We start from the raw sequence: 24222 nt of genomic DNA, 5'->3' as shown, positions 1-24222 counted from the left end.
GTTCTACACTGCGCATAAATGAACGGAGTAAATTTATGAAGCAACATTTGGTTCAAGGTTTAAAGTATTTTTCTGTTATATATTTAAAAGATTATGAAGAGAAATAACTGTATACTTTCTGCTTTGTTCTTGGAATTTTCCAAAGCAACATTTGTGCATAAAACAGAATCACCAAGGATCGTAGATGAAGAAACTGCAGAGCGATTGTTTGGCTGTTACAAAATTGAGTTAAACTTCCTAGTTATGCCATTTAGATCAAAGATAGCTTCCATTGATAATAGCGGACACGTACGTTAAAGATCATAAGCAAGCAAAAATTCCGAGTAGCCGTGTGGGTGCACCATGCAGCTTGAGTTGTTTAACTGCAGAAAACAGCAGGAGAAAAGGTTGGCCAACTGTTTTTTGTGTGGAAAAAGATAATGATAGAGCAGTGTGTATAGTTGACTATGAGGTATCATGATTAAAAGACAATGAAGAAGAAAAAGATGAATAATCAGATTCAAACTACAGCTTACTCATTTGATTCAGATAACCTAGAAAATGAAAAAATAAATTAGATAAACAGAAAACTATAAATATATAAAGAGTTCAGAAATGCTTAAATGAAGCATATTGTGCTCAGAATACTAGCCAAAAACATAAATTTTTTCTCTAATTGAGTCCAAGTAAATTTAATTTCAGTCACATGGGATACAACTAATAAAATATTATATTCAATGACTTAAAAATAAGAAAATCTCAACCAAATTAATAAAAGTAAAGAATATAATCCATAACAAGAACAAATGTGTATTTGTTCTCTCCCCCATTAAGTTGCACATTACATACTCGCCCAGTTCTCTCTATCTGTGCGTCTCTTTTGTGCACATTCTGCTCTAGCTCTCATCTTTCTATCTCCCAAAATCAAACATCTCGAACACATAAACCAACTTCAATCAATTTAACACAAACCAACATAAACCCAGCAAAAATTATTGCACAAAAAAAGCAAAGAAACTCCACTTAACCTCACCTTTCTTAGAAAGTCTCCATTGCTAGAAGAATCACGTAAAAATGAAAAGAGATAGCAAAGAAAATTCCAGCATGCATTTGTTGTTTCTTAAGTGGGCCAACACTTAATGTTTTTGGCATTCTTTATAGAGCTAGCAATGAAGGCATTTGATGGACTTGATTGGAGACAAGTATTGCAAGTTTGCAACAAGAACCACAGATAAAACATGAGAAACCAAGCCATGAATACACAAATGAACAAGTTTTGACCATTCACTGCATATGTTCTATCTTTGAAAGGCCAATTTGTGGAGAAAGACGGTTGCTTAAGCGCACAATAATAGCAGAGTGGTTGTAGGTTGCAAGAGCAGCAATTTTCTTTTTCTTCAGTTGGGAGCGGGGGTGATTGGTATCAAGAGGGGGGAGGTTCAGGTTTGCATTTGCTATAAAGGAGAAGAGGAGGTGCTGATTTTTGGCAACGAAAGGAAGGGAAGGTTTGGAGAAGTAAACATAGATTTTTAGGTTCAGTTCCTGTTTGATTAAGAATTTTTAATTTTTTAAAAAACATTTTTTCAAAAATTATAAAATATTTTTTAATTTTTTAAAAATATAAAAACAATTTATTATTTGGTAATTTACTTTTATTAATTGTTTGAAATCAGTTGTTAAGGCAATTAATTGCGAACTTATTACACTAAAATAATAAATTGAAGGGCTGAATTAACTGTAACATATATTAAAAAAAAAGTCTATTTAACTAATAAATTATAATTTAAGGCTCCGTTTAGGCCTTTCACTAAAATGAAAATAAGACCTAGCAAAGCCACCAGCCATTCTCTCATACATGAATGAGGTTCTACTGGTCCACCCCTTGACTCAGAAGCGTATGGCAATTTTAAGAGGTGAAGTGTTAAAAAGTAAAAGGTTTCAGAATCACACCAGTATGCTGATGTCGTTTCAGGCTGACTGAGAATTCACCTTATTTATTATCATTGCTGGTCTACCAGCTTTTCCTTTTAACCATTTTGAATTTCAAATGCAAAAGACCAATTTCAGATAATTACATGGCTGGAAAAGCTGTCTCATAAAAGAGAACTTACTTTAACACAAATTTTTTCAGTCTCATCTAGAGCTCATGCTTGTTTTCTGAAAAACCATGCTAAGAGTTGAGAAAAAACAAAAAAAAGAAAAGAAAATCAACCATGTCTCCCCTTTCCGTTTCTGACACTAGACAAAATGCTTATCTCACTGGTTCAGAACGAAACAGACATGTCAAACATGAGTCTTACTAGATTTTTTTAACACCGACCCAGTCAGCAAATTCCGGAGAAGAAATAGAGAGTAAATACTTCTTTCTTTGAATTGATTAACATAATAACTATGTGGCAGTGCCATTATGGACATGCTATCTAAAGACTGATCACCTTTTTCAAGGAAACTCCCTTAATGACAGCCTTATTAAGCAATATCATGAAAATGGAAGCAATCTGACAAATTTATCTCATGATTTAAAAATCTAGATGAGTTTTGCCATAAACAACAGTATCCCAAGATTGCCACAGCCTACAAGGAATTTAGAGCAATAAATTAGTAACCTTCCATAATCCAAAAGTTAATCACGAGAATCCGACAAAAGAATTCATTGTCAGGTAATGCAACCAACGAAAAATGAAGAAAACCCACTGATAAAGAGAAAGAAACAACCACTATAAGCACGGGCATGTGAAACAAAAACATATCCCGATTTATTCACACAAAATCTTGCACAAACTCCACTCCAATAACTTCAAAAGATTCCTCCTTTATAAAAAAGGACAGAAAAATCTCTACTTTATCTTAGTGCACCAAATCATCAATGGTCTTGTGCTTTCAAAAGAAAAATTGAAGGAGCAACCATGAATGAGAACCCAGAACAGAACAAGAAATGCAGTTCAAACACTCAACTTAAAATAGAGCATTGTGCCAGAAAGTTAAAAAGGAAGCGCTTTTGAGTAGAAACCAGTACTTTTCCTCGCAGATACAATGCAATAAAGCACATAATCTAAATCCAAAAGCATTCCCAGAACAGGAAAAAATGAAAGGAAGTGGCAAAAAAAAATGCATACTTACCCCTGTCCGTCGAGATTCCCCTGCCCACTGCTTCCTCCGCTTCCATACGACCCATCCTCTGCCGCAGCTCTCTGCCACACAGACTGCCACGCCTGTGAAGGTGGCTGGACATAAACTCCAGTAGGATCCATGGCGGGCCTACCAATCATCATTCCTCCAGGGCCCGGTCCTGCCGGATGCCCTATCGGAGGATAATAATAAGGCACTCCGCTAGCCGTGGCCCCAACCATCCCTCCCAGCCCAGCCTCATCTTTGATCTCATCTCTTGGCACAATATCCACCAGGAAATCAAAAATATCGGTCCTGGTAATGGCCGCAGCGATATCGTTTTTCTGAAGAGTCCGCCGCTTGTTCTCCTCAGCGTGAAGCCAAGAACGTATAGTAAGCTCCAAAATGAAGAGCTCACAGGCCTTAGCAAATAGAATGGGAGCCTCGGCTGAGATCATGCGAACATCTTCGTCGGCCTTCATGATCTTCTTGATACGTGCGAGAGGAAGCTGGTGGTTCTTAAAATCATTCACCTGCTCGATCTCCTGGCGCTGGTAGGACCAGAACATTTGGAGTTGTTGCTGTTGCTGCTGGAGGAGATGGTGGAAAGGGGTGGGAGCAGACGGAGCAGGGGCGCCACTCGCGGGAGGCTGTGGCGGGTAAGAGGCTGATTGGACCTGCTGGCTGTTGGCATCCATCTGATTGGCTACGCTTTTCTTTTGTTTTTTTTTTTTTAAAGATCGAATTTTTCTGGGTTGACAAATGTTAGTGTTTTGGGGGGTTGCGGGGAGAGGTTTGTGTTGTGATGTGTTGGATTTGGTTTTGGATTTTTCTGAGGGTTTGAGGAGATGAGCTGAAGGGATAAGTTAGACGGAGAAGAGAGGTTGCAGTGTCAGGATCCGTTTGATTTCATGATTTTGGTGATTAAGTAATTCTTATTCTTGTCCTTTTAATGGAGGAGATAGATTCCCCATCTTTGCTTATCCTGTGCACCTACCCCCTCTATTCTATTCTCTTTCTTTCTTTATTTTTTTCCTTTTTAATTTCTTTATATTTGACATTATCCAACTGATTCTTAAAAAAATAAAGAAAAACATTATCCAACTGAAATTCATTTATTGATTAAATTAGTTGTTTGTCTCCGTGTGATGCGGTATTAAAATATTATATATTATTATTATATAAAATATTTTTTATTTTAATAAATAATGATATAAAATATTTTAATATTCGTATAATAAACAAAAATTAATTAATTTTTCTTATTTATATATATAAATTATAAAATTTTATTAAAATAATTTTTAAAAATTATATATCAATCAATTAATTAGTCTATAATTATATAATCTCCTCTAATTATATATAAATTATATTTACAATAATATTTTTAAATTTTTATAGTTTTCTTTTACAAATAAATCAGAATTTACATAACTGTTTTTTACAACAAAATTTTATTATAACAAAAAAAGTAAATTTATCCATTGATGCTTTCGGACAAATTAGTAAATTAAAGTCAGCATGCTTCCTGCAAGGAGGGTTGGTTGCTAATTTTTTTTTTTTCCCAAAGTGGTTGCTAACTTAATCATAGGCTTCTGATTAATATTTTTTCTTTTGAAAAAAGTAAATATTTTTTTTCCCAAAGTAGTTAATTCGTGCACACAGTATAATTATTCTCTATTCTTCTTTTGGGTTCCAATGTCTCTTTTCCTGTGAAGCAAATTCCAGAATTTTGACTGATTGGACTCTCCCAACTCCAATTTAAGCCTCTAATCTAAAAAGCAAAAGAAGTTTCATTACCACCAGTCTTTTTCTGGAATCAATATTCCTGCATTGCATTCACAATATAAAAAAGCTTCCTGGTCTTCAAAAGCCCACTTTGCTATTTTCCTATGTGATATTGTCCTATGATAATGCTTAGAAGAGAAGGAAAAGACAGCTGCTTGTCAATTTATGATGTTTATACATGTACACAAACATATATATATATATTTACGCTTCTTCAAGAATAAGGTGAGATTATCCTTTGACAAATGGGAATGCTTCAACCAATTATGGTCCGTGAAATTTTCGATCAGCTTCAGGCTACTGATCTTTTCTCACAAGAGATTTCAAATGGCTGCCACATGACACCACAATGATGCAAAACATCAAACACCTGTACTTGTTTGGGTTACAACTCCTTTTAAGGCTATTCAAAAACAAAACAAAAGCAATAGTGGACGGCAAATTAGCACACTGGATGGTTAAGCTAATAACTACATAGTAAAAATTTCAGTCTTTCAAAAAAATTTCTTCATGCTATGGATGCAGCTGTGATGAGTCTCGGGCATCCCACAACTACAAAAACAAAACTGCGATCTGCCAATGTATTGAAGAGAACAACTGCTAAATAGTTTCTGTACGGACTTCTGTCTTCTCTAACTCTTTTCCTTTGCGGCTATAACTGTCATACGACCTAGTTCCTCTGTCGCCTCCTTTTGTACACCATTAACTTTTCCATCTTGGTTTCCTTCCCCTCATCCCTCTTCACTTCTGCTACATCTTCTTTAGCAGCATCTTTCACCAGATTTTTTTCCTTTGTTTCACCATCTTCCACCAACTGTTCTTCCTCAGATTTTTTCATCTTCCCAAGTGGATCCTTAGCCTTTTGAACACTCTCCTCCACTTCTTCCTCCTTAGCTTCTGCTAATACTGTAAGTAGTTCCAAAGGCATAGATGCAGGATCAAGTTCCAAACAACCCTTGGGAGCATTAAGACCTTCTTGACCTGTCAACAAGTAAAAAGGAACTTGATGAGAAAGCCGAAACAGCTCCTCTCTTGGGACAGACTTGGTTTTACTGGAGTCCGAATGCCGGCAAAACACCGTCTTAAAACCAGCAACTTTAACGAGAGGGGCAACGGTCACACCTCTCTCCTTGTTGTAATCTTCAAGCACTTCCACCATATCATAATTATGTATCACTTCATCTGGGGTAAGCTCATTCCAATCAGGAGACCAATTCCTATAAAGAGCCCAGACATCTCCCTTCCTGGGATATATCTGAATTGTCCCTCTTGTACCCTTTTCCCAATTAACCTTGTGTGAAAAAGAATTAATAGACTGGTTAAATTCATGCTTGCCTATCCAGAAGACTCCACTGGTCTTGTAAAAACCAGAACCAATCCAGTTTAACGGGCCCAATTCACGATTGCTTTTGGAATTAAGCCAACTGATCTGCATTCTGAATGGTTTCCTCGATATCACTCTGTGGATCATCGCATAATATCGAGGCATCCCATCATCATCATCATAAGCAGCCCACACCTGATTATCACCAAATGATTTTTCTGTGCGATCATCGTCAAAATCATGAAAATCTGGATCTGGAACAGTCATTGTTAATGATGCATTACTACCCTTTGTGTCAAGATCATCATTAGAGTTGGCCAGGGAAGAATCTGTCTGAGCTCTGGTCTTGGTATTTAAAAACTCCGAGCATTTGTTTCCATCAGTGTTCATGCTATTTAGAGGAGCCTTCTGCTTTCCTTTCTCTTTATTGTCCTCCTTCTCTGAAATCTTTGATACAGCATATGGAATGCTGCATTCCATTAGCCTGAGGCGAATATCCTTCTTAGCCTTCTCCACCAACATGTTTCGAAGTTCCTGCTGTGACAACTCCCTTGTCCTAAACCCAGCAATGTTTGTCTTTCCTGTTTCAAAACTACCTTTGTCAGTCCCATCTCCTCCATTTCTGTCTGCCATTTGATTGGCCATCCTATATTCATCAAGTCGCCTTTTCTTCTTCATCCTATCTCCTTTCGATATATATTCCCCTCTTCCAGCAGTTGCTGGAGCCGCTGATGGCACACTTTCAACACTGCCCACTTTACCAAATGTGCCCGCCTGAACAACTGGTCTTAAAGTTGTGCTAGAAACTGGCTTCATTCCCGAAGCGTATGGGTTTTTTGTCCTAGTTTGCAGAGTAGAATTCAGTCCTTGCATGTGAGAACTCCATGTAGGGAATGGACCATTGCAAACTATAGGTGGAGGAGGCACCTCAACAGCAAAGAAAGGACGTTTGCAGTTATGGCAAAGAAGGGTATGATGGACAAAAGTTCTAGAATACTCAAATTGCGCTCTACAAAAACTGCAGATTGTCCAAAAGGTCCTAGTCATGGAAAAATGAGGAGGTGGAGCAGGCTTTGGATGCAAGGCACTGTTCTGATATGTTGTATGTAACTTGTTATTGCTGAAGAAATAATGAGAACCATTCTTTCCAGCTGGTGTTGAGGATTTTAAATTTGGATCACTCCGGTACATATCGCATAAAATCTGCTTCTGGTCATAGGCAATTCGCTTGGCTTTATCAGACAACAAACTCCAGGCTTCAGATAGAATCTTAAAAGCCCCTTCAGCGCCAACAGATTTATTTTTATCAGGATGAAGGATCAGAGCCAGTTTCCTATAATGTTTCCGGATTGTCTCCTCATCAGCCAATGGATCTACACCAAGAATTCCATAACAATCTATTTCACCATTAGTTCTTCGCTCAGCAGAGATGTACACATCAAGCGTTGCTAGAAATTGGGAAAGACCATCAAGTCCAGGAAACAAGTTTTGAGCCTTCATTGCAAATCTTTTGGCTCCTGCAATGTCCCTCTCAATGAACTTCTTCTCTGCAATCTCCTTGGCTCTGAAGGCATATTCTTTATTGCAGTCCATTTTCACAATGTCACCAATGGCTCACCTTTTTAATGTAAAAGCCAACGCCAGAAATAAGAACTCAATCACCAATATCTCATTTTAAAATCCAAAGCTTCTGCATGAATCTTCATGAGTATCCCTTTGACTGCATAAGCCCTAAAGCACCAAAATAATGAATCCAAAATAAGGACACTATGTCCAGAAAGAAGGTAAATAAAGTGCAAAGTACTTGCTGATAAACGTGGGCAGGATTTATGGAAGACGACACTTAAAAACTCCAAATTATAATGAATGATTCTCCAGATGCATCAATTACAAAGTTTTTGACACTTGTTGATCTGGAAAACCTATTAAATAATCGAATGAAATAACCTGAAAATATTTATGAAATTCATAAAATTCATTAACAAACTTTCCACATGAGCAGAACAGGTTTGGAAATGAAAAATGTTATTACCACGTGACAAAATACGCAGCTGTTAACACCAATTCGTTTAAAAACATATTAAGGGAACAAAAACAGAAAAACCACAAAAGATTAAATTCAAAACATTTTGTTAGTGAACTTCAATAAAGAAGGCAAATAAAATCTTAAGTTCTAGCTGTAAAATGCAGTCATGAATCACCAAAAAAAAAAAATAAAACACTTAAAGGCACCAAAATGCTAAAGAATGCTTCTTATGATCCATCAATTAAAAAATTTTAGATACCAGTTATTACAAAGTTTTCAAAGCCTGTCGATATGAAAAGCTAACAAATGGTTAAATGAGATGACCAGAAAATATTTATGAAATTCCAAGCATTCATATACGAACTTTCAAGGCAAGCAAACATATTTGGAAACAGGATGTTATGAAATTTATTGTTACCTTATCATGAAATTACATGGTTGTTAACTGTCGATCAAACCTATCAAGTGATCAAAGACAAACAGAATAACTGGAAAAGCTAATTCAAAGACTCTGTAATGAACTTCAACAAAGAAGGTAAATAAGGTTCAAAATTCTCAAAAAAAAAAAAAAAATTGCCATCATCTACGCTTGAAAAGCCAAAAGTACTCATGATTAACGGATGCTTCTCATTATCCATCAATTACAATGTGTTAAAGACCTGTTGATATGAAAACCTATTAAATTATCAAACAAAATATTTTATGAAATTCCAAGTATTCTTCAATGAACATTCAAGGTAAGCATAACATATTTGAATCCAGAATTTTATGAAAATTATTATTCCAGTGACATGAATTACATAATAGTTAACACCTGTCTAACAAATCTATCAGGTGATCAAGCGGGATAACTGGGGAAAAAAAAATAAAGTTCAGAATTTAACTAACTTCAACAAAGAAATGCTTTTAAAAAGAAGATAAACAAATTCCAAAGTTGTTACCAAATAATGTGGGCATGATTCATCAAAGAATATAGGAAAGCTTTGCATAATCTATCAATTACAGAGTTTAGACACCTGTTAATCTGAAAACTTATTAAATGATCAAACGAAAAAACCAGAAAAAGATTAATGAAATTCCAAGTATCCGGTGACGAACTTGTCAGATAAGAACAACAAATTTGGAAATACTATACTATGAAAAGTATCATAACAATGTAATGAATTACATACTAGTTAACACTTATCCATCTATCAAGTGATCAAAAGGAAGAACCGGCAATAAAATTCCAAATATTAGGTAACAAATATCCAATAGAAGCATAACATATTAGGAATATATATATATATATATATATATATGATGGTTATGTTGCCTTCAATTAACTAGTCCATTAACACCTGTTTATCTAAAGATCTATTCAGGGTCAAACGGCATAACCAGAACTGAGTTATGAAATTGCAAGTGTTCTGTAATGAACTTCTTCGCATTATAGATTACAGAAAACATGATGACAAAACCATGCACGCTTCTCATTCATACCAATCATTCAATAAAACCTACATGTAATAAAACGAAAATCCTACCAGCAAATCCTTCTGGTAACTAAGAAATAATGAGAAATCTGACAAAGGAAGATAAAAAAAAAAAGTCATATCAAGACATTGTTCCAAAAATATATATATAATTTTCTCTGCCTTTCCCTTGATTCACAAGCTGCTACGAAAATCGTAATTCTCTTTATCCTCAGCGTCTTGCATGCAATAGCAAACAAGCCTTAATCATGATTGAACAATGACACTAAAAAATTAAAATTAAAAGGAAAAAAAGCAGCAAACAGCCGGTCCACAGATTGACTTGAATTTGCCAAAGAAACACCGATGATTAACAGACAATGAGAGTGTAAATTTTTTAAAGAAGTGACTTTCACGACCACAGTACCCAATTCCAGTAATTTGTACTAAAACCAGTCTTTTTTATTAAAGCTCGATATAATGCACAAAATAATGATGAAAATGGTAAATTTAAAAAATCTAAACAGAGCAGATATAAGTGTCAAAATGTGATATTTAACAGAAATAGAGAGGCGAAAATTACCTATTTGCATAGAGTATACCACAGGAACTCCACTGACGATTCGTTCTCCAATTTTACGAGACAGATCAAAGAGGGAAAAAAACAATCGTAGAGTGTGTTTTTTGTTTAAGTTTCCTTTTGATCTTTTCTTTAAAAACAACCTAATGAGAATTTACAAAGAAAACAGTACAGGTAAGTAATCTTAAAAAATATGTTTTTCTCTGCATTCTGATTCCTTTTTATATGAAAAAACTCGACCTTTTTTGTGAAAGGTTAAAACCCAAACCAGGGTTAGTTTTTAACTCTAGTTAACAGGAATATGTGCTATTTACCTAAAAAGGATAAGAAAAAAAATTATTAGGGTGGCTAGAAAACTTTTTTTTAAAAAAAAAAGGATATTTTCAAGACCAACATTTATTGATTTTGATTAGTTTTTTCAAATTTATTTTAAGATGATTTCTTAATTACTACTTTCCTGTTTTAAATTTCCTTCAGATTTCATCACAACTCGAAATTTCAATTTTGCAAATACAAATTTTATTGAATATTGTTTATGTTCTTTAATAAATAAAACAATGTGGTTAATTTTTATTTGAAAATGCAGCATGCATGGATTGTATTACTTTACCATTAAGTAAAATTTTGAACTTGGAAATGCATTAATGAATCCTCTTAATATGGTAGCTAGTTTTGACTGAACTGGCAGGTTACAGAGATTGCGTTTTGAATTAGCCTTATTACATCTGTATTCCACTTGTCGTGAAGGCAGATTTCTGTTTTAGTTTGCCTTTAATGGTGGTGAGGCTGAACTTTCTATCCATACATTAATTTTCTTGTCATAGCAGTCAGCATTCTTAGGATTTTGCTTAACAAAGTGAATCCAATTTCTTAAGTTAGCCAAAATGAAAGGTACAGCTCTGACCCTTGAGTTGGAAACTAGAATGATAAGTCAAATCTTGCTTGAACTTGACTAAAATGGACTGATGAGTCTGAGAGAGAGTTCACACACCAGATGATATACTTACCATAGTTTAACTTCCTCGCCATTTTTGTTCTGCTTACTTGTGAAGTGAAATTCCACTTCAGCACTCAGTTGCATAGCATTCCCTTGAAACATGCAGAAGAATTGTCATATCAGACAAACTCCATTGTTGTTTATATGCATGTTCACATTCCAGAAGAGCCAAATTATCAGTAAAAAGTGTATAACATTAATAGTAATTGAATTTTGCTACATGGTTGTTGCATGGTTAAGCAAACTACAGGAATATTCATCTGAATCACCTGTATATTTCCAAATGGTGCTGTTTTGCAAGAAACACCAGAGTAAGCATACAACCAAAGTAACACTAGAACATCTCTTTATTTTAATTTTTTTTATTATTAAGCATATAATGAATTCACTATAACACAACGAACTACAGATGTATGATACTGGCCTAATGAAATAACCTGCACGTCTGTGAGAAAACCTTTGTCGAAGATAAATCAGCTATGCAAGCAAAAGCTTCCGAATCCCACAAAAATGCAGTGGTTCCGAGGATAATGAAAGACCATTCTTGATTTGTTTTGTGTTTACTTTATGTAGCAATAAAAGTTTGTCCTTCCTTTATAAGTAGGATCCTAGCAACTCAAGCATTAGTCTTCCCATATAGTTGAGCATACACACTCCTAGTCCGATGAACCACGATCAAACTCAAGATCATTGCAATAACACAAAGACCTGACATTATCCCACAAGTGAGAGAATAACATATTGTACCCATACAAGTAAGTGATTCCTCCCGAATTGGCATTGTAAGCACAGATTCTGAATTTAGCTTTTGGATGCCAGCTTGTTTCTCTGCATAATAGTCATATATACCGCTCCCAATAATGCCAGAGAATATTAGAGAACCAGCAGTACTAGACAGTGTAAGAAAATTATATAAGGCCCCGAAACTCTTTAATCCAAATAACTCCGAAGCTGCAGCAGGCACAATTGCCCAATGAGCACCATAGCCGAGTCCTATCAAAATGCTCACAACATAAATTTCCCCAGGCCATCCCATTGCATAATAGAAGAGTCCAACAGCCATGATCACCTGAACAACAGCCATGGCCACTGGTCTCGGGTAGGCAAATTTTCTGAAAAAAAAAAAAAACCCAAGAACATAAGATTCAATTAGGATTAGAAAAGTATGTACTAAAACTTGTTGAAGGGCCTAAGCTACATTGTCATTTTTGAATGAAGAAATTCAAAGGAAAGTAGGTTTCACCTAATGATAGCTTCGGAGAAGTAGCCACCACCAACACGGCCAAGAAAGTTCCAAATGCTTATCATGGAAACAAAAATGTTCGTATCAGTATATCCCAAAGATTGACAAATCTGACCCAAATTGTCAATTACTGTCAAACCAGACCCAGAAGCCAGTATAAGAGAGAAAAACATAAGCAGAAAATCTGCCTTGATTAATGCCTGCATCAAAGTGAAATCCTCCCCTCTACGTGGACCCTTTTTCGGCTTGACTCTCACTGCTCCCTCTGCAGCTGCTTGGAACAATTTAGCTTGCAGATGAGCAATTCGTTTTTGTCTTTCTGATGCTGGAAGTGACTCCATTTCTGCAGGCTTCTCATCTTCAACCTCACTCAGAAGGACCTCATTTCTGTCCTGCTCCTGCCCAGATTTACCTCCTTCTTGTTTATCTGGCTCAGAAAGAAGACTCTCTTGTACTTGATATCTTTGTTGAAAGAAGAAAACCAATAGAATGGGAATTGTAATAGGAAGTAATACAAGAATTATCAAAACTACAGCAAATACTGTGACCAAAGTTTGATTCACATCAACTAAATCCTCAAGTATCAAAACTCCCAGTAAATAAGCAGCCAGAATAAGGCAGATGCTGTAGACAAATAAGAAGCTCGAGTTATCAGAGGGTCTAACTTGTTTGTGACCTCCTACAGGTCTAATAATGAACATTAGAGCAATGACCACCATAGATGGCCCAACTGCAACCATGAAAATCAATGATGCTTCATTAGGGAAATTGATCATAGTGTAAATCTGAGTCAGAATTGCACCACTCAACCCAGCAAATCCCTTCAGTATCCCAACAACAGGACCCCGGCTTTTGGGAAAGTTTTGCACACAAGAAACTAGAGCTGCAGTGTTGAAGTAGGTTTCACCATTTGTCCCCACAAAGACAGCAACACAGAGCTGCAACCAAAATTTGTAGAATTTTATGAACATATCAGACATAATTCCATAATTAATGATCTCAACATATATCTACTTTGTTAATTCCATAATTAATGATCTCAACATATATATACTTTGTCCCATGGATGCAAAAAATTAAGAAGAAAAGCAAATAAGCATAAAAACACAAAGCAGAAGCTCTGATCATTAAGCCCATGCATTCTTTGTTAATGCAGAATGCAGACTTACCATGTGTGCTATAACAGAAGAAATAAATAACAGAACTAGACATTTTAACCATCACAAAATAAACAAATTTCAATATGTTCAACAAATGACGGCAAAACTTTCAGAGAATCAGAAAATAATTTCACCAGGCACTGTTTCGGTGTAACCTTCAGCTTCTTTCTTCAGACAATAAGATAAGAAGTAATATCAAAAGCTTATTTGGCAATGAGCAATATATTTGAACCAATCTCAGAGGTTTCAGGTATAAACTATAAACCTTTGTTCAGTATCAAGAGAAGTATACAATTAAGACTACTCTATTTCATGCTAGGTAACCAACTAGTTTCATGATTTCAAAAGATTCAAAGCCTCCTTATCAAACTAAAGCAAAATTGGCAGTGAAGATTTCTTCTATTAATATGACTGAACTGATTCATTTTAAAGCTCCTAGAATCATTAGCTAGAAGTAAAGTAACACAGCAACCTAATTGAAAATTTTATGGTACTCACTGAAAGCATCCTACATCGATGTTTTTCAGTTGATTTCAGGCCCAGATAAGGCCGCACAATAAGAATGCAACGAGGATTAGAAAAAGAACACCTTTCTTTGGTCTGCTTTTTAAAATTATTTTCCCTTTTTTTTTTAGATTAAGAACTGTATTGACTTTTCCAATCAGAATCCACAGTTAAGTCTGTCACACATATCTCCAAGTATGACCATAGTTCCTTTCATGACCTTACATCACAGTAAAATGTGCAACAAGTTGGATAGTATATGAAAATAACCCAAATTAGAGAATGAAATTGGAAAAAAAAAAGTTACTCATTATGTAATAACAATGTGCAATATCGCATAATCACAATTTTAAAGAAAGCAAGCAGATGTTAGCACTTACTAATGATACTATCAAACTTACAAAACTAATGTCTGTGAAAAGAACAATGTTCACTGTTTGTCAGTTTGTCAAATTTAGGATCTCATTATGGTTTTGGCATATAAAAGCTGCATAATTTGAAGTGCCCAATCTTTATTGGAAATACTTAGAATTCATCTCCATCTAACAAAATCGTCCTACCATAGATCTCTCTCTTTTTTTTTTCTTTTTTTTATAATAAGTATGATCATGTCGCATCCAACCACTGTCCCAACACTCGTTGGTTATGGATCTCATATTTTCTTGCATTTCTCACTGGATCCTGGACGACACACAGTTGAGAAGAGGGTTCTGTTCCATAGGTCTCATCTGATAAAGCTCTCTGCTTCACTTACTCCCTAGCTACTTCCCGGAAACCTAATTGACCAGCGCATCAACCCTGAGATTCATTAAGGATTTACACGATTTTACGGGGTTTAAATCAAGAAAGCAGTACCACTAGTGCCGTAGTGCGGCAAATTCTCAGTTAACTTTGAAGAGATGGAAGATAAACAGACACTTCATTACAAGCCAAAAGGGATTCATAAAGAAACATCAAAATTTGCTCACAACTCATGAAAGTTCTCTCAAAGGAAAATTTAGACATTCACACGCACAACAAAGAAGTTCCAAGTTAACTAGTGGAAATGAACTCACCACCCAGAGCGGCAAAGAAGGCAATTTGTTTATGATTATGAGCCAAACCAAACCATACCCAACAAAGTTCTGAATCGCCCCAATCAGCAGAAGGGCCCAAATGGGTAAGACTTCACACAAAGCTCCAGCTACAAAACCAATACTATCACCCAAATCCTTTGCCACACCGAGCATAGCTACCTGCCTCTGATTGTAACCCATAGCGCTTTTGATCACGGGTGATATACTCCCAAAAAGGTAGCCAATCCCTGCACATGACTGCACCCACATTGCACACACAAACACCAGCCATCTGTTGCTCACAAAGGCCCTGAATCTCTCATACAAAAGATTCATCCCCTATGGTTCTGATAGAAACAATGATTGATGAGAAAGAGGGTTGTGAACTCGGGAGGATATGCGATCTTGCAGATACCAATTGTAAGTAGTATTATAGAAAGATTTACAGTATTATATTTGGTGGTTTGATCGAGTGGGATACTATGTTCAGACAAAGTCTTGTCCCACCTCGAACACAGCTCTTATCAACCTTTGTTCCTTTGTGGTGGTGGTCCTCTTCTTCCCTGCAGCTTATCACTTATCACCTCTGTTCACACAGAGGTTTTCTTACTTTTTTTCTTTTTTTCTTCTTTCTGAATTGATTTGTGAGCCATATAACAGCTCACTTGTACTAATCCATGGTTTCATAAATCTTTAATCACTGTTTTTTTGTCAAAATTGGTTCCCCACTTGCTTGTTCTGAAAAGTATCTTACTATTTTGTTTGTTTTTTTTTGAAAGCATATTTTGTTTGTTATAAGTCGCTATTAATAAATATAATATATTATATTTACATCATAAATCAGATATTATTTATGTTTTCATGTGACAAAGAAATCTAGTTTCCTTTTTTATTCTTATCACGTGTTTCTAATCCCAACCTACTTATAAAATTTATTTTTAAATTTTAAGAAAATAATAATTTGAAAGTTTTTATATATTAACAAAGAAAAAAGAGACTCAAATGTAAAAGGTTGGCCAGGATTAAAAGTTTAGACACATAACTGCATGCTGCTTATAAACTTTTATTTTAGAAAAAATTTAAATGATTTCTTTCAACATTATGTATAATTTTATTTTTTTATAAGTAAAAATTTTACAAATTAAAAATAAATGAATTATTCAATTTTAAACAATAAAATCAATAAATGAATTAAACATTATAGTGTATAATTTATCAACTCTATAACCAATAATTGTATTAATGTATTTTACCTTATTGAAATTTAGTTGTGTCAATAATGGCTTCCTTCCCAAAAAGTGGCGTGCACGTTTTGCATTCTCAATATAATCACAGCCACTCAATGGAATTCTGCTCTATTTATTTATTTATTTTCTCCACTCATCGAAAGAAGAACACATTTCCGTATTTGATTAAAAATCTTACCTAATAAGATTAGATATGGTCCTCCAAGTAATTATCAAAGTCATATAAGATATCTATCATCCGTCTTTTATCTTTACACATTTTCCTTTTTGATTGATTCACTGTTGTAAGCATGATTTTCCAAATCAGTTAGTTGGAGTTAGATAGCTAATTACTTATTAAATTTGTTAGCTTCATGTGTTTCTAAGGTTTACACAGATTACTAGCCTTTCTAAATTAACAAAGTCCATATCTTTCAAATCAGGTACAACGATTCATGGACGTCGCTTGGAAAGCAAGGAAAGCTGCAACTACCTCTATAATTCATTATTTCTATCAACACAACTTCTTCGTCTCCTTTTCAGTCGGACAATAATTAAACATAGATGCACGCAAGGTCCATTTCTTCAAGTGCTGAAGAGTATCAGGCTCAGAGTGTCTTTGTGCATGTGCATCTTAAAGTCTATGTCCCTTGGCTGAAGCTAAAGAACTTGGAGATCTCTCGACTGAGATATTTGAACTGGACCTCCACCATTCGAGGTAAGTATGTGCAATTTCACATGCTGACGGACTTTTATTTTGGGCATAGACATTGTAAATAGGAAGAATTAATGATTTATTGATTATTCAGTTTACAAATTGTTTGTGGATCAATGTTGCTGAAACAATGGTTGCTGCCATTGGTTTTCCACAGACTTGACAACATTCCCAATTGACGAAGCGCAATAAAAAGACAAATCATGGAGCTTCAATTATCTAATTCAAATCTAAGACATAGTTATACAGCAAATCAGAAACAACGAGTGGCACTAAAATAGCAGCACAGCCGATGAGTGCGCTGCAAGTGAAGGAGGACTTAAAGCTACTATCTCTTTCCAAAGGCAATGTAATATTAAATCTAATCCATAGATTCAAAACTTGGAGCATACCAGTCTAATTGATCTATGATTTTCTTCATTCTTTCTTCCTGTCCTTTAGAATCTCCAAAGGCTGTGGTGAATGGATACACATAGGTGACTTTTGTGGCCATACACCTATAAGCAACCACATCTCCTTTTACTAAAAATTCAAGCACATCCTGCCCAAATCCTCCGTCGACCTCTGCTTGTAAATATTGGCCTGAAATTTGTTATCATAATCAGGATTCAAGAATGTTTCTTAAAAATTGAAATGAAACATCGTGTAATTCTGCTACATGTACATTAGCAAACACCTAAGTGGCTTATCGTTTACAGATTTACAACCTAGTTCAGTTATTTGATTACCATATGGGGTATCTTCAATGACTCGAATCTTGGGATTTTTCTGCGTTTTCAGGATTGCTTCCTGCAATTTCTGCACAAATTTAAGAGTTTTAACGATTTCAACAGACACTACAATTAATATTCTAGCCATAAGATAACAAGTCAAATATATGTTTCTTCCATACCTGAATTGCGTTCTCTGTAGTACTGTCAGGAATTCTCAATGGGAATGCAAATGATGAAGATTTAGGATTTGTCGATACACAACTTGGATTAATGGATGGGCAAGGCCTAATTTTCCTGCAAAAACACATAACAAAAAAAATAAGAACAAAATTACAAAAAGAAAAAATGAAGTCAGTACATACCCATCTTCTAGTCCAATCGGCAAATTCTTGGATTCAGAAAACGGAGTTGTGGGGGGAAGTAGGGGAGACAAAGAATTGGGAGAAGGGATAGCCAAGGAAGGTAATGGCGAGTTTAAGGTGAAAGTGAGGGCTAAGGAGACGAGATTAGTGAAGAGAATGGGTTTTAGGGCTGGATTCTGTAGACTAAATTTTGCAAACTTGAAGTGTTGAGGACAACTTTTCGGAGTTGGGTTCCTGGAGACTGTAGGAAGCGGAGGAGGAAGAACATGACCAATCAAACTCATGTTAGAATTACGTTATCCTCTCCCAGGGGCCGGTTTTTTTGCCCAAAAAAAACTAAAAAATTTTTAAGTTATATGTGGGTGGGAGGAATAACAAATGGTCGATATGTCCGAGTGGTTAAGGAGACAGACTTGAAATCTGTTGGGCTTCGCCCGCGCAGGTTCGAACCCTGCTGTCGACGTTTCGTTTTTTCTTTTTATATATTTTTTTCCTAAAGAAAAAGGCAGTTTCTTTTTTCCCCTCGTTCAATTCCATGTTAGGGTTTGCTTCATGAAATTGCTATGTTTTGGATTTTGGAAAGGAAACGATCGAGCTAAGAGAGAGAGCACAAGTATCCTTTTCTAGACCCTTGAAGTAAAGGCAAACAGAAATGGAGGACACTGTCATGAGTTCAACAACGCTACCCAAAACAACGCAAGAGCTTGCAATAGAAGGGCAGAAGCATCTGGAAGAAACCATCCAAGCTGCTTACCAGATTCTCTCTTCCATGAACGATGAACTCTGTAACCCGACTTTGTGGTCCACCAGTTCCACAGCTTTTTCTTCTACTACTAGTACCACCACCGCTTCACCTATTAGTGCGGCTAATAATTTACCTACGTCTCTCTCCCAAAATAGTGTGGTAGCCAATGGCGAAGCTGCTTCTGATGGTGTTCATCACTTGGATGGCGGTGCTGCAGCTGGTGGCGGTGCTGGTACGGGTAATGGAGCGCTCGATGAGGCTCGGTTTCGGTACAAGAATTCCGTCGCTGCTCTTCGTGAGGTCCTCGCGGCGATTCCCAATTCTCAGAAGGTAAAGCTCGAAACTTTTTCAGTTTTTTATTTTTTCCTTCTTAATTCAGTGATTGCTCTTCTAAAATAAAACCATGGATCAGTAATGGCAAGGTCATAAGCTCAAGAAAGATGTGAACTTTGTTTGGTCCTGTAAATCTAGTCACAAAGCGAAACAGGGAAATAGAAGTTTATAGGGTTCAGATTGGATCTGAAACCATTCTCATTTACCAAATTTTCTTCTTTGAAACCTCAAACCATTATCATTTACCAAATGTGAACTTTGTTTTTTGAGTCGCTTCAGCTTAATGGATCCACCAAAACGTTCAAAAGACTCATCTTTTGAGCCACGCATCCATCTTATGTTTCTATACCATTTATTTATGTAATTAGCCTTGTCTTGCAAATTTGTGAAGTATATTGCATATTGCTGGAATTACTAATAAATTATTTGTCTTCAAACAGGCAAAAGCTTTTGAAACTGGTTCAACCACCAACAGTTCATCTCCTGCAAATCAATCTGAGATTGAGAAATTAGAAGAGCAAGCTTCCAATCTGAGAAAGGTAATTCCAGTGAACCATGAATTCTCCTTGATCAGTTATATTCTTCAGGCTATTAATTCATGGATTTTCCTTTCTTGGCATGTTATTCTAGCATCTAGTGTACCAGACGGGTGGTGTTTTGTCTTTTTGCCTTTTTGAAAATTTTCCCCCTGATTTTGTTCTTTTCAATGCAGGAACTTGTAAACAAGAATGTCTATCTCAAGCTTCTCATTGATCAATTACGAGATCTTATCACTGACATATCTATGTGGCAAAGTCCTTGCTCTGTCTAATGTTCATAGGTTGTCATGAAAAGAGATGCTTGAGAAATGGTGCTGGAATTGAGATATCTACATGAGGTGATCTTGTCTCGACATTGCTTTATTTGTTAAATTATTCGAGTGGTAGGGAGATGACTCTGATTTTAGAGGGAAAAATAGCAATTCTGAAGGAGAAGTTTTACAGGAGAACATGTGAAGAATTTCATAGATCATGATATGTTCACTGTTGTAAAGCCTCTATTGAAATAAATTTAGGCGTAATAAACTTGATTATAGCAGTGTTAAATAAGTTGTTTAAGACAAGTGTCAATATGTTTTATTGAAATAGCAAGTGATACGGTTGAGTCGCTTCGCTCAGAAGTCTATTCTGTTGCTGTATAGGTATATCAATATATACAAATTGTGGTGGTGGCACAAAAGACTTCTGCTTTTAGCCAATTTTCTGAACCTCACTTAGGTGCTATTGTTCAAGAAACGTTGTTTTCTCCACCCTTTTATTTCACTATGATAACTACATCCACTTGGCCATTAAGAAGCAGTTCCTTATCAATTATTAAGCTGAATGGCATAAAGTTTCAGTTGGCTGTTTTAATGCAATTATTAAGCAGCTACGGAAGACTACTGAGTTGATTTGCCGAGAGCTCATATTCACATGGAAATATGGTCAAGGATGAGGAGATTTGATGGTCAAGATGACCCGTTTGCATTGTATGTAATACTGGCAATTAGTTAATCGTATACGTGAAAATGTGGGATTCATCTGCATTACCATGAACAGTCCCCTTTGACATTCTTATGCAATATGCATTCGATTTCTGAGACTCCAAACTAACCAAAGTAACAACGGAGTGATATTTAACTCGCCTTTATTGCTTTCTACTTTCACCAATTTAATATTTCTAATAATCTAAGGGAGACATGGTGGCCATTAGACAGATGATGTACTCCTAATAATGTAAGGAAGATCTGGTAGTGAGCGACGACCTCATATCTACAATTGCAGATGCATCTGCTCCTAAATTAATGGCCTCTTTGCTAGCTCTTATGAACCTTGTAACAGCGCCGGTCACATAGTCGCGAGCTTCTCGCACGTTCATCTTCTTGCCCATCTCGTCAGGGAAGCTGCTCAAGAAGTGGTCGCCATTAAGAACTGCTGCTAGTTGCACTACCTCGCTCTGAAACTCGGATAGGTTACCGTTTTCCTTTGCTTCTGTGCTTCTCAAAGGTGCCACGTCTGGCAAGGTCACTGCAAACAAATTTACACCCATGAATACCCAATAACAATTCATCAAGCATCATGTAACTTACTCCTTCAGAAATTATTGTATAACTTCGAAGAGGATTAATACCTGGGCAGTCAGTCCTGGGAGATGCCAACTCCCCAACAACCCCTTCAAATGTGCCAGCCCAAGCATCCCTGTGCGTCAAGAAGTTAGAGGAGAGGTTGAACATTTTCTTTATGGTGGCCGGGATTGATGAGTGCTCGAACTCAGAGTTTGGAAAAGGTCCCTTTGGTCCACTTATCACTGAGAAAGGGAAAAAGAAGCAAATGAATATGAGCTCAGAATAGAAATAAATGTGAAAGATTGAACCAAAGAACAAATCTAATATAGATCCAGAAGTTCAAACAAATAATACCAGTGCCCTTTTTGATCCAAGGGGAGACCATAATTGTGGGCACACGAACTCCAAGGCGATCGAACTTGAAGAAAGAAGGTGCAGGGCCAGTGTTTCCATCTGGGTTAGGAACATTAATATAAGGAGTCTCGACATGATCATAAAACCCACCATGCTCATCATAAGTAATTACAAAAAGGGTCTCATTCCACTGAGGGCTAGACCTCAGTGCTTCATACACCTCCTTGACAAGCTTTTGTCCATTGGCAACATCATGAGATGGATGGTCATCATTTGCAGGCATTCCCTTGAGATCAAAATACCTCGGTTCAATTACAGTGAGGCTTGGCAACTTCCCATTTCTAGCATCTTTCTTAAACTTCAAATCGAATTGGTGAAACTTAAAGATATACTTCAATTTCCTCATGTTCCTATAAAACAGAGTTGTGGGTATGTTCTGGAAGTAAATCCCAAAATTCTTACCATTCTCATGAAGTGAATCAAATATCGTCTTTTGAGGGTACCCTCGAGACAACTGCTTCTTAACATGGCTGGTTGAGCCGTGAGAAGTAGCAGAGTATACAAATAGCCTATTGGGTTGCGTTGGACCAGGGATTGAAGAGAACCACCTATCAAAAACTGCAAATTCTTTCACAAGTGTGGCATAAACAGGCACAGATTCAGGCCTAAAACCCTTCATGACAGTTTGAGAGAGATTTTGAGACATGGTGAGCGCTTGTTCGACAAAGCCAGTCATGGAGGGAATTGAACCATTGCCAAATACCTGTAACTCCACAGCTTCAAAGGAGTGGCCAGGATCTGGATCCACGAACTCCGCATCATCTGTGAAGCAAATAGACTGTCGCTTTGGGTTCTTGGTCGATACAGGGTTACATTCTTTCCCTGTCACCCCATTGATTGCTGGATTTACTGCTTTCTTCATCCACCCAAGCATGTGATCGAAAGATCTGTTTTCCATAACCAAGACCACAATGGTCTTGATGGGATTTTGCAGTTGGGTAGTGGAAACGCATGATAGAGTGAGAAACAGCAAGAAAATGGAGGAATATAAAGGTGGACTAGTTCTGAATCCTCTCATGGTGGTTTGCAATAGGATAAGCCTAGAAGCAAATGGGTCTCTTTTAGCTTCAGATTTAAAGATGGTGGCTTCTACTAAATAGTGGAACCAGGAACTCAAATAGGAGCTATTGGCCTGTCAAGAAAGATTTACTGTGTATGTTGTATAATTGCTGCTGTATGTATCTACACTTTCCTGGATATTTTTGAGTGTTGAGAGTACAAACACCACTAAAGAATAAAGAAGCTTCTGGTTTTAATAATGCAGTTATGCTTTTGCTTTTGATTTTTATGGTGTTTTAAAGGGAGCAGTGATCAAAAGTAAAAGCAGGAAAATGACATTTCTCCCATTAAAACATTTCCAAGCTTCAAACTTTTTTTACTAAAATCTTGTGGGTAAGCATTATGAAACATGGCCATTCTTTCGCAGATTCAGTTTTCCTTTTCAAGTGCGATATGACTGTGCATTACCAGACATTGCTCTAGTTTTTTAGTTTTAGGGTTACAGTTAATTTGACAAAGTGATGGATTGAGCTTAATCAAAACAGACAGGAATGATCAGATGCTAATCGGACGGTGGCGATTCTTGGACCAAATTCCGACAGGGGAAAAAAATAATAGTGGGGCGGAGGGCTTGTGATTGTAATTCTGGTAAGAGAGCTTTTTTAATCGGATAAGTTTTCCAAACGCCTAAGATTTGAAAAAACTTTATTAATTAAAGGTGTTTAGTTTATTTTAATACTCGTAATTTGAATGCTTAAATATTAATTTGACTAAAGATTTCACTACAATATTACTTTTATTTATTAGTTTAAATAAACTATTTCTACTAGTTTTAATAAATCTAAAAATTATTTCTGTAATAAAATATTTGTCTATAAATTAATTGTAAATATATTTTAATAATATTATAATAAAAATGGATTAATTTAATGTATTATTTAAAATAATTTAATGTGTTTTTTAGTTTTTTAATATAATTTTTTTTTATCAAATGTATAATTAATGATTTTTTTGTTAAACCGGAAATTGAGAATTAGAAGAATAGAATATGAGATCTCTTAGATTTATTCGATGCACTTGTCACGCGTGAGTGCATGATCTTATAACTAATTAATGGTACATTTAATATTTTATGTATAAAATTAGATGAAAGCATTTTCTTAATATATTAGTTATAAAGTAGTAAAAATTAATGTAAAATTAAATTGATATGTCTTAATTATTTAAATAAATAAATAATAAAACTGTTTTATATGTATATATAAAAACCTTTCCATTAACTACTCTAAAATTTAATCTTCTAATTTAGAGTAAATTTTATCTAAGAATACAAACCATTGTCATCATCCAACTATTTGTTGATTTTTCTAATTTTTATTTATTTATTTCTCATTAATTATTTTCTCGAGGC

The 24222-nt window shown here is 35.8% G+C and overlaps 6 protein-coding genes and 1 non-coding gene across 14 annotated transcripts; 2 read left to right on the top strand and 5 right to left on the bottom strand.

Annotated features, from left to right (window-relative positions):
* Nucleotides 1-122: 122 nt before the first annotated feature.
* Nucleotides 123-4022, bottom strand: LOC110599671 (nuclear transcription factor Y subunit C-1). 4 transcript variants are annotated; one of them, XR_002485594.2, is made up of 3 exons: nt 3100-4022; nt 2415-2553; nt 123-362 (listed from the first exon to the last, which is right to left on the bottom strand). XR_002485594.2 is itself a non-coding variant. In XM_021736185.2 (2 exons), exons 1-2 carry the CDS (start codon nt 3783-3785, stop codon nt 359-361), a joined length of 690 nt encoding a protein of 229 aa, XP_021591877.2. In that variant the 5' UTR covers nt 3786-4020; the 3' UTR covers nt 123-358. The 4 variants fall into 4 exon arrangements, 3 of the variants coding, with proteins under 3 accessions (XP_021591877.2, XP_043806275.1, XP_021591876.2); XM_021736185.2 differs by lacking the exon at nt 2415-2553 and having other exon boundaries at nt 3100-4020; XM_043950340.1 differs by lacking the exons at nt 123-362; nt 2415-2553 and adding an exon at nt 373-911.
* A 1073-nt stretch (nt 4023-5095) lies between these two features.
* On the bottom strand, nt 5096-11406 carry LOC110631087. 4 transcript variants are annotated; one of them, XM_043950504.1, is made up of 3 exons: nt 10266-11279; nt 8647-8686; nt 5096-7933 (listed from the first exon to the last, which is right to left on the bottom strand). In XM_043950504.1, exon 3 carries the CDS (start codon nt 7793-7795, stop codon nt 5549-5551), a length of 2247 nt encoding a protein of 748 aa, XP_043806439.1. In that variant the 5' UTR covers nt 7796-7933; nt 8647-8686; nt 10266-11279; the 3' UTR covers nt 5096-5548. The 4 variants fall into 4 exon arrangements, with proteins under 4 accessions (XP_043806439.1, XP_021634495.2, XP_043806438.1 ...); XM_021778803.2 differs by lacking the exon at nt 8647-8686 and having other exon boundaries at nt 11270-11406; XM_043950503.1 differs by having other exon boundaries at nt 5096-10405; nt 11270-11376.
* A 167-nt stretch (nt 11407-11573) lies between these two features.
* LOC110631088 (protein NUCLEAR FUSION DEFECTIVE 4) lies at nt 11574-16760 on the bottom strand. 2 transcript variants are annotated; one of them, XM_043950505.1, is made up of 4 exons: nt 16701-16760; nt 15222-15554; nt 12503-13440; nt 11574-12371 (listed from the first exon to the last, which is right to left on the bottom strand). In XM_043950505.1, the coding sequence occupies exons 1-4, from the start codon at nt 16758-16760 to the stop codon at nt 11876-11878; spliced, it is 1827 nt and encodes a 608-aa protein (XP_043806440.1). In that variant the 3' UTR covers nt 11574-11875. The 2 variants fall into 2 exon arrangements, with proteins under 2 accessions (XP_043806440.1, XP_021634496.1); XM_021778804.2 differs by lacking the exon at nt 16701-16760 and having other exon boundaries at nt 15222-15904.
* Nucleotides 16761-17224: 464 nt separating this feature from the next.
* LOC110631090 (thylakoid lumenal 17.9 kDa protein, chloroplastic) lies at nt 17225-18563 on the bottom strand. The gene is made up of 4 exons (XM_021778806.2): nt 18238-18563; nt 18055-18169; nt 17891-17960; nt 17225-17744 (listed from the first exon to the last, which is right to left on the bottom strand). Exons 1-4 carry the CDS (start codon nt 18519-18521, stop codon nt 17524-17526), a joined length of 690 nt encoding a protein of 229 aa, XP_021634498.2. The 5' UTR covers nt 18522-18563; the 3' UTR covers nt 17225-17523.
* A 55-nt stretch (nt 18564-18618) lies between these two features.
* TRNAS-UGA lies at nt 18619-18700 on the top strand. The gene has a single exon. It is a non-coding gene; the product is annotated as a tRNA-Ser (tRNA).
* On the top strand, nt 18695-20533 carry LOC110631091 (mediator of RNA polymerase II transcription subunit 30). The gene is made up of 3 exons (XM_021778807.2): nt 18695-19312; nt 19756-19854; nt 20028-20533. Exons 1-3 carry the CDS (start codon nt 18890-18892, stop codon nt 20124-20126), a joined length of 621 nt encoding a protein of 206 aa, XP_021634499.2. The 5' UTR covers nt 18695-18889; the 3' UTR covers nt 20127-20533.
* A 319-nt stretch (nt 20534-20852) lies between these two features.
* Nucleotides 20853-23170, bottom strand: LOC110631089 (non-specific phospholipase C6). The gene is made up of 3 exons (XM_021778805.2): nt 21753-23170; nt 21464-21640; nt 20853-21360 (listed from the first exon to the last, which is right to left on the bottom strand). The coding sequence occupies exons 1-3, from the start codon at nt 22828-22830 to the stop codon at nt 21062-21064; spliced, it is 1554 nt and encodes a 517-aa protein (XP_021634497.2). The 5' UTR covers nt 22831-23170; the 3' UTR covers nt 20853-21061.
* Between the last annotated feature and the right edge of the window lie 1052 nt (nt 23171-24222).

The sequence above is a fragment of the Manihot esculenta genome, chromosome 14 (genome assembly GCF_001659605.2).
Source record: "Manihot esculenta cultivar AM560-2 chromosome 14, M.esculenta_v8, whole genome shotgun sequence".
NCBI classification, from domain to species: domain Eukaryota; kingdom Viridiplantae; phylum Streptophyta; class Magnoliopsida; order Malpighiales; family Euphorbiaceae; genus Manihot; species Manihot esculenta.
Note: the sequence above shows the minus strand (reverse complement) of the source record. Positions and strands in the feature narration are given on the sequence as shown.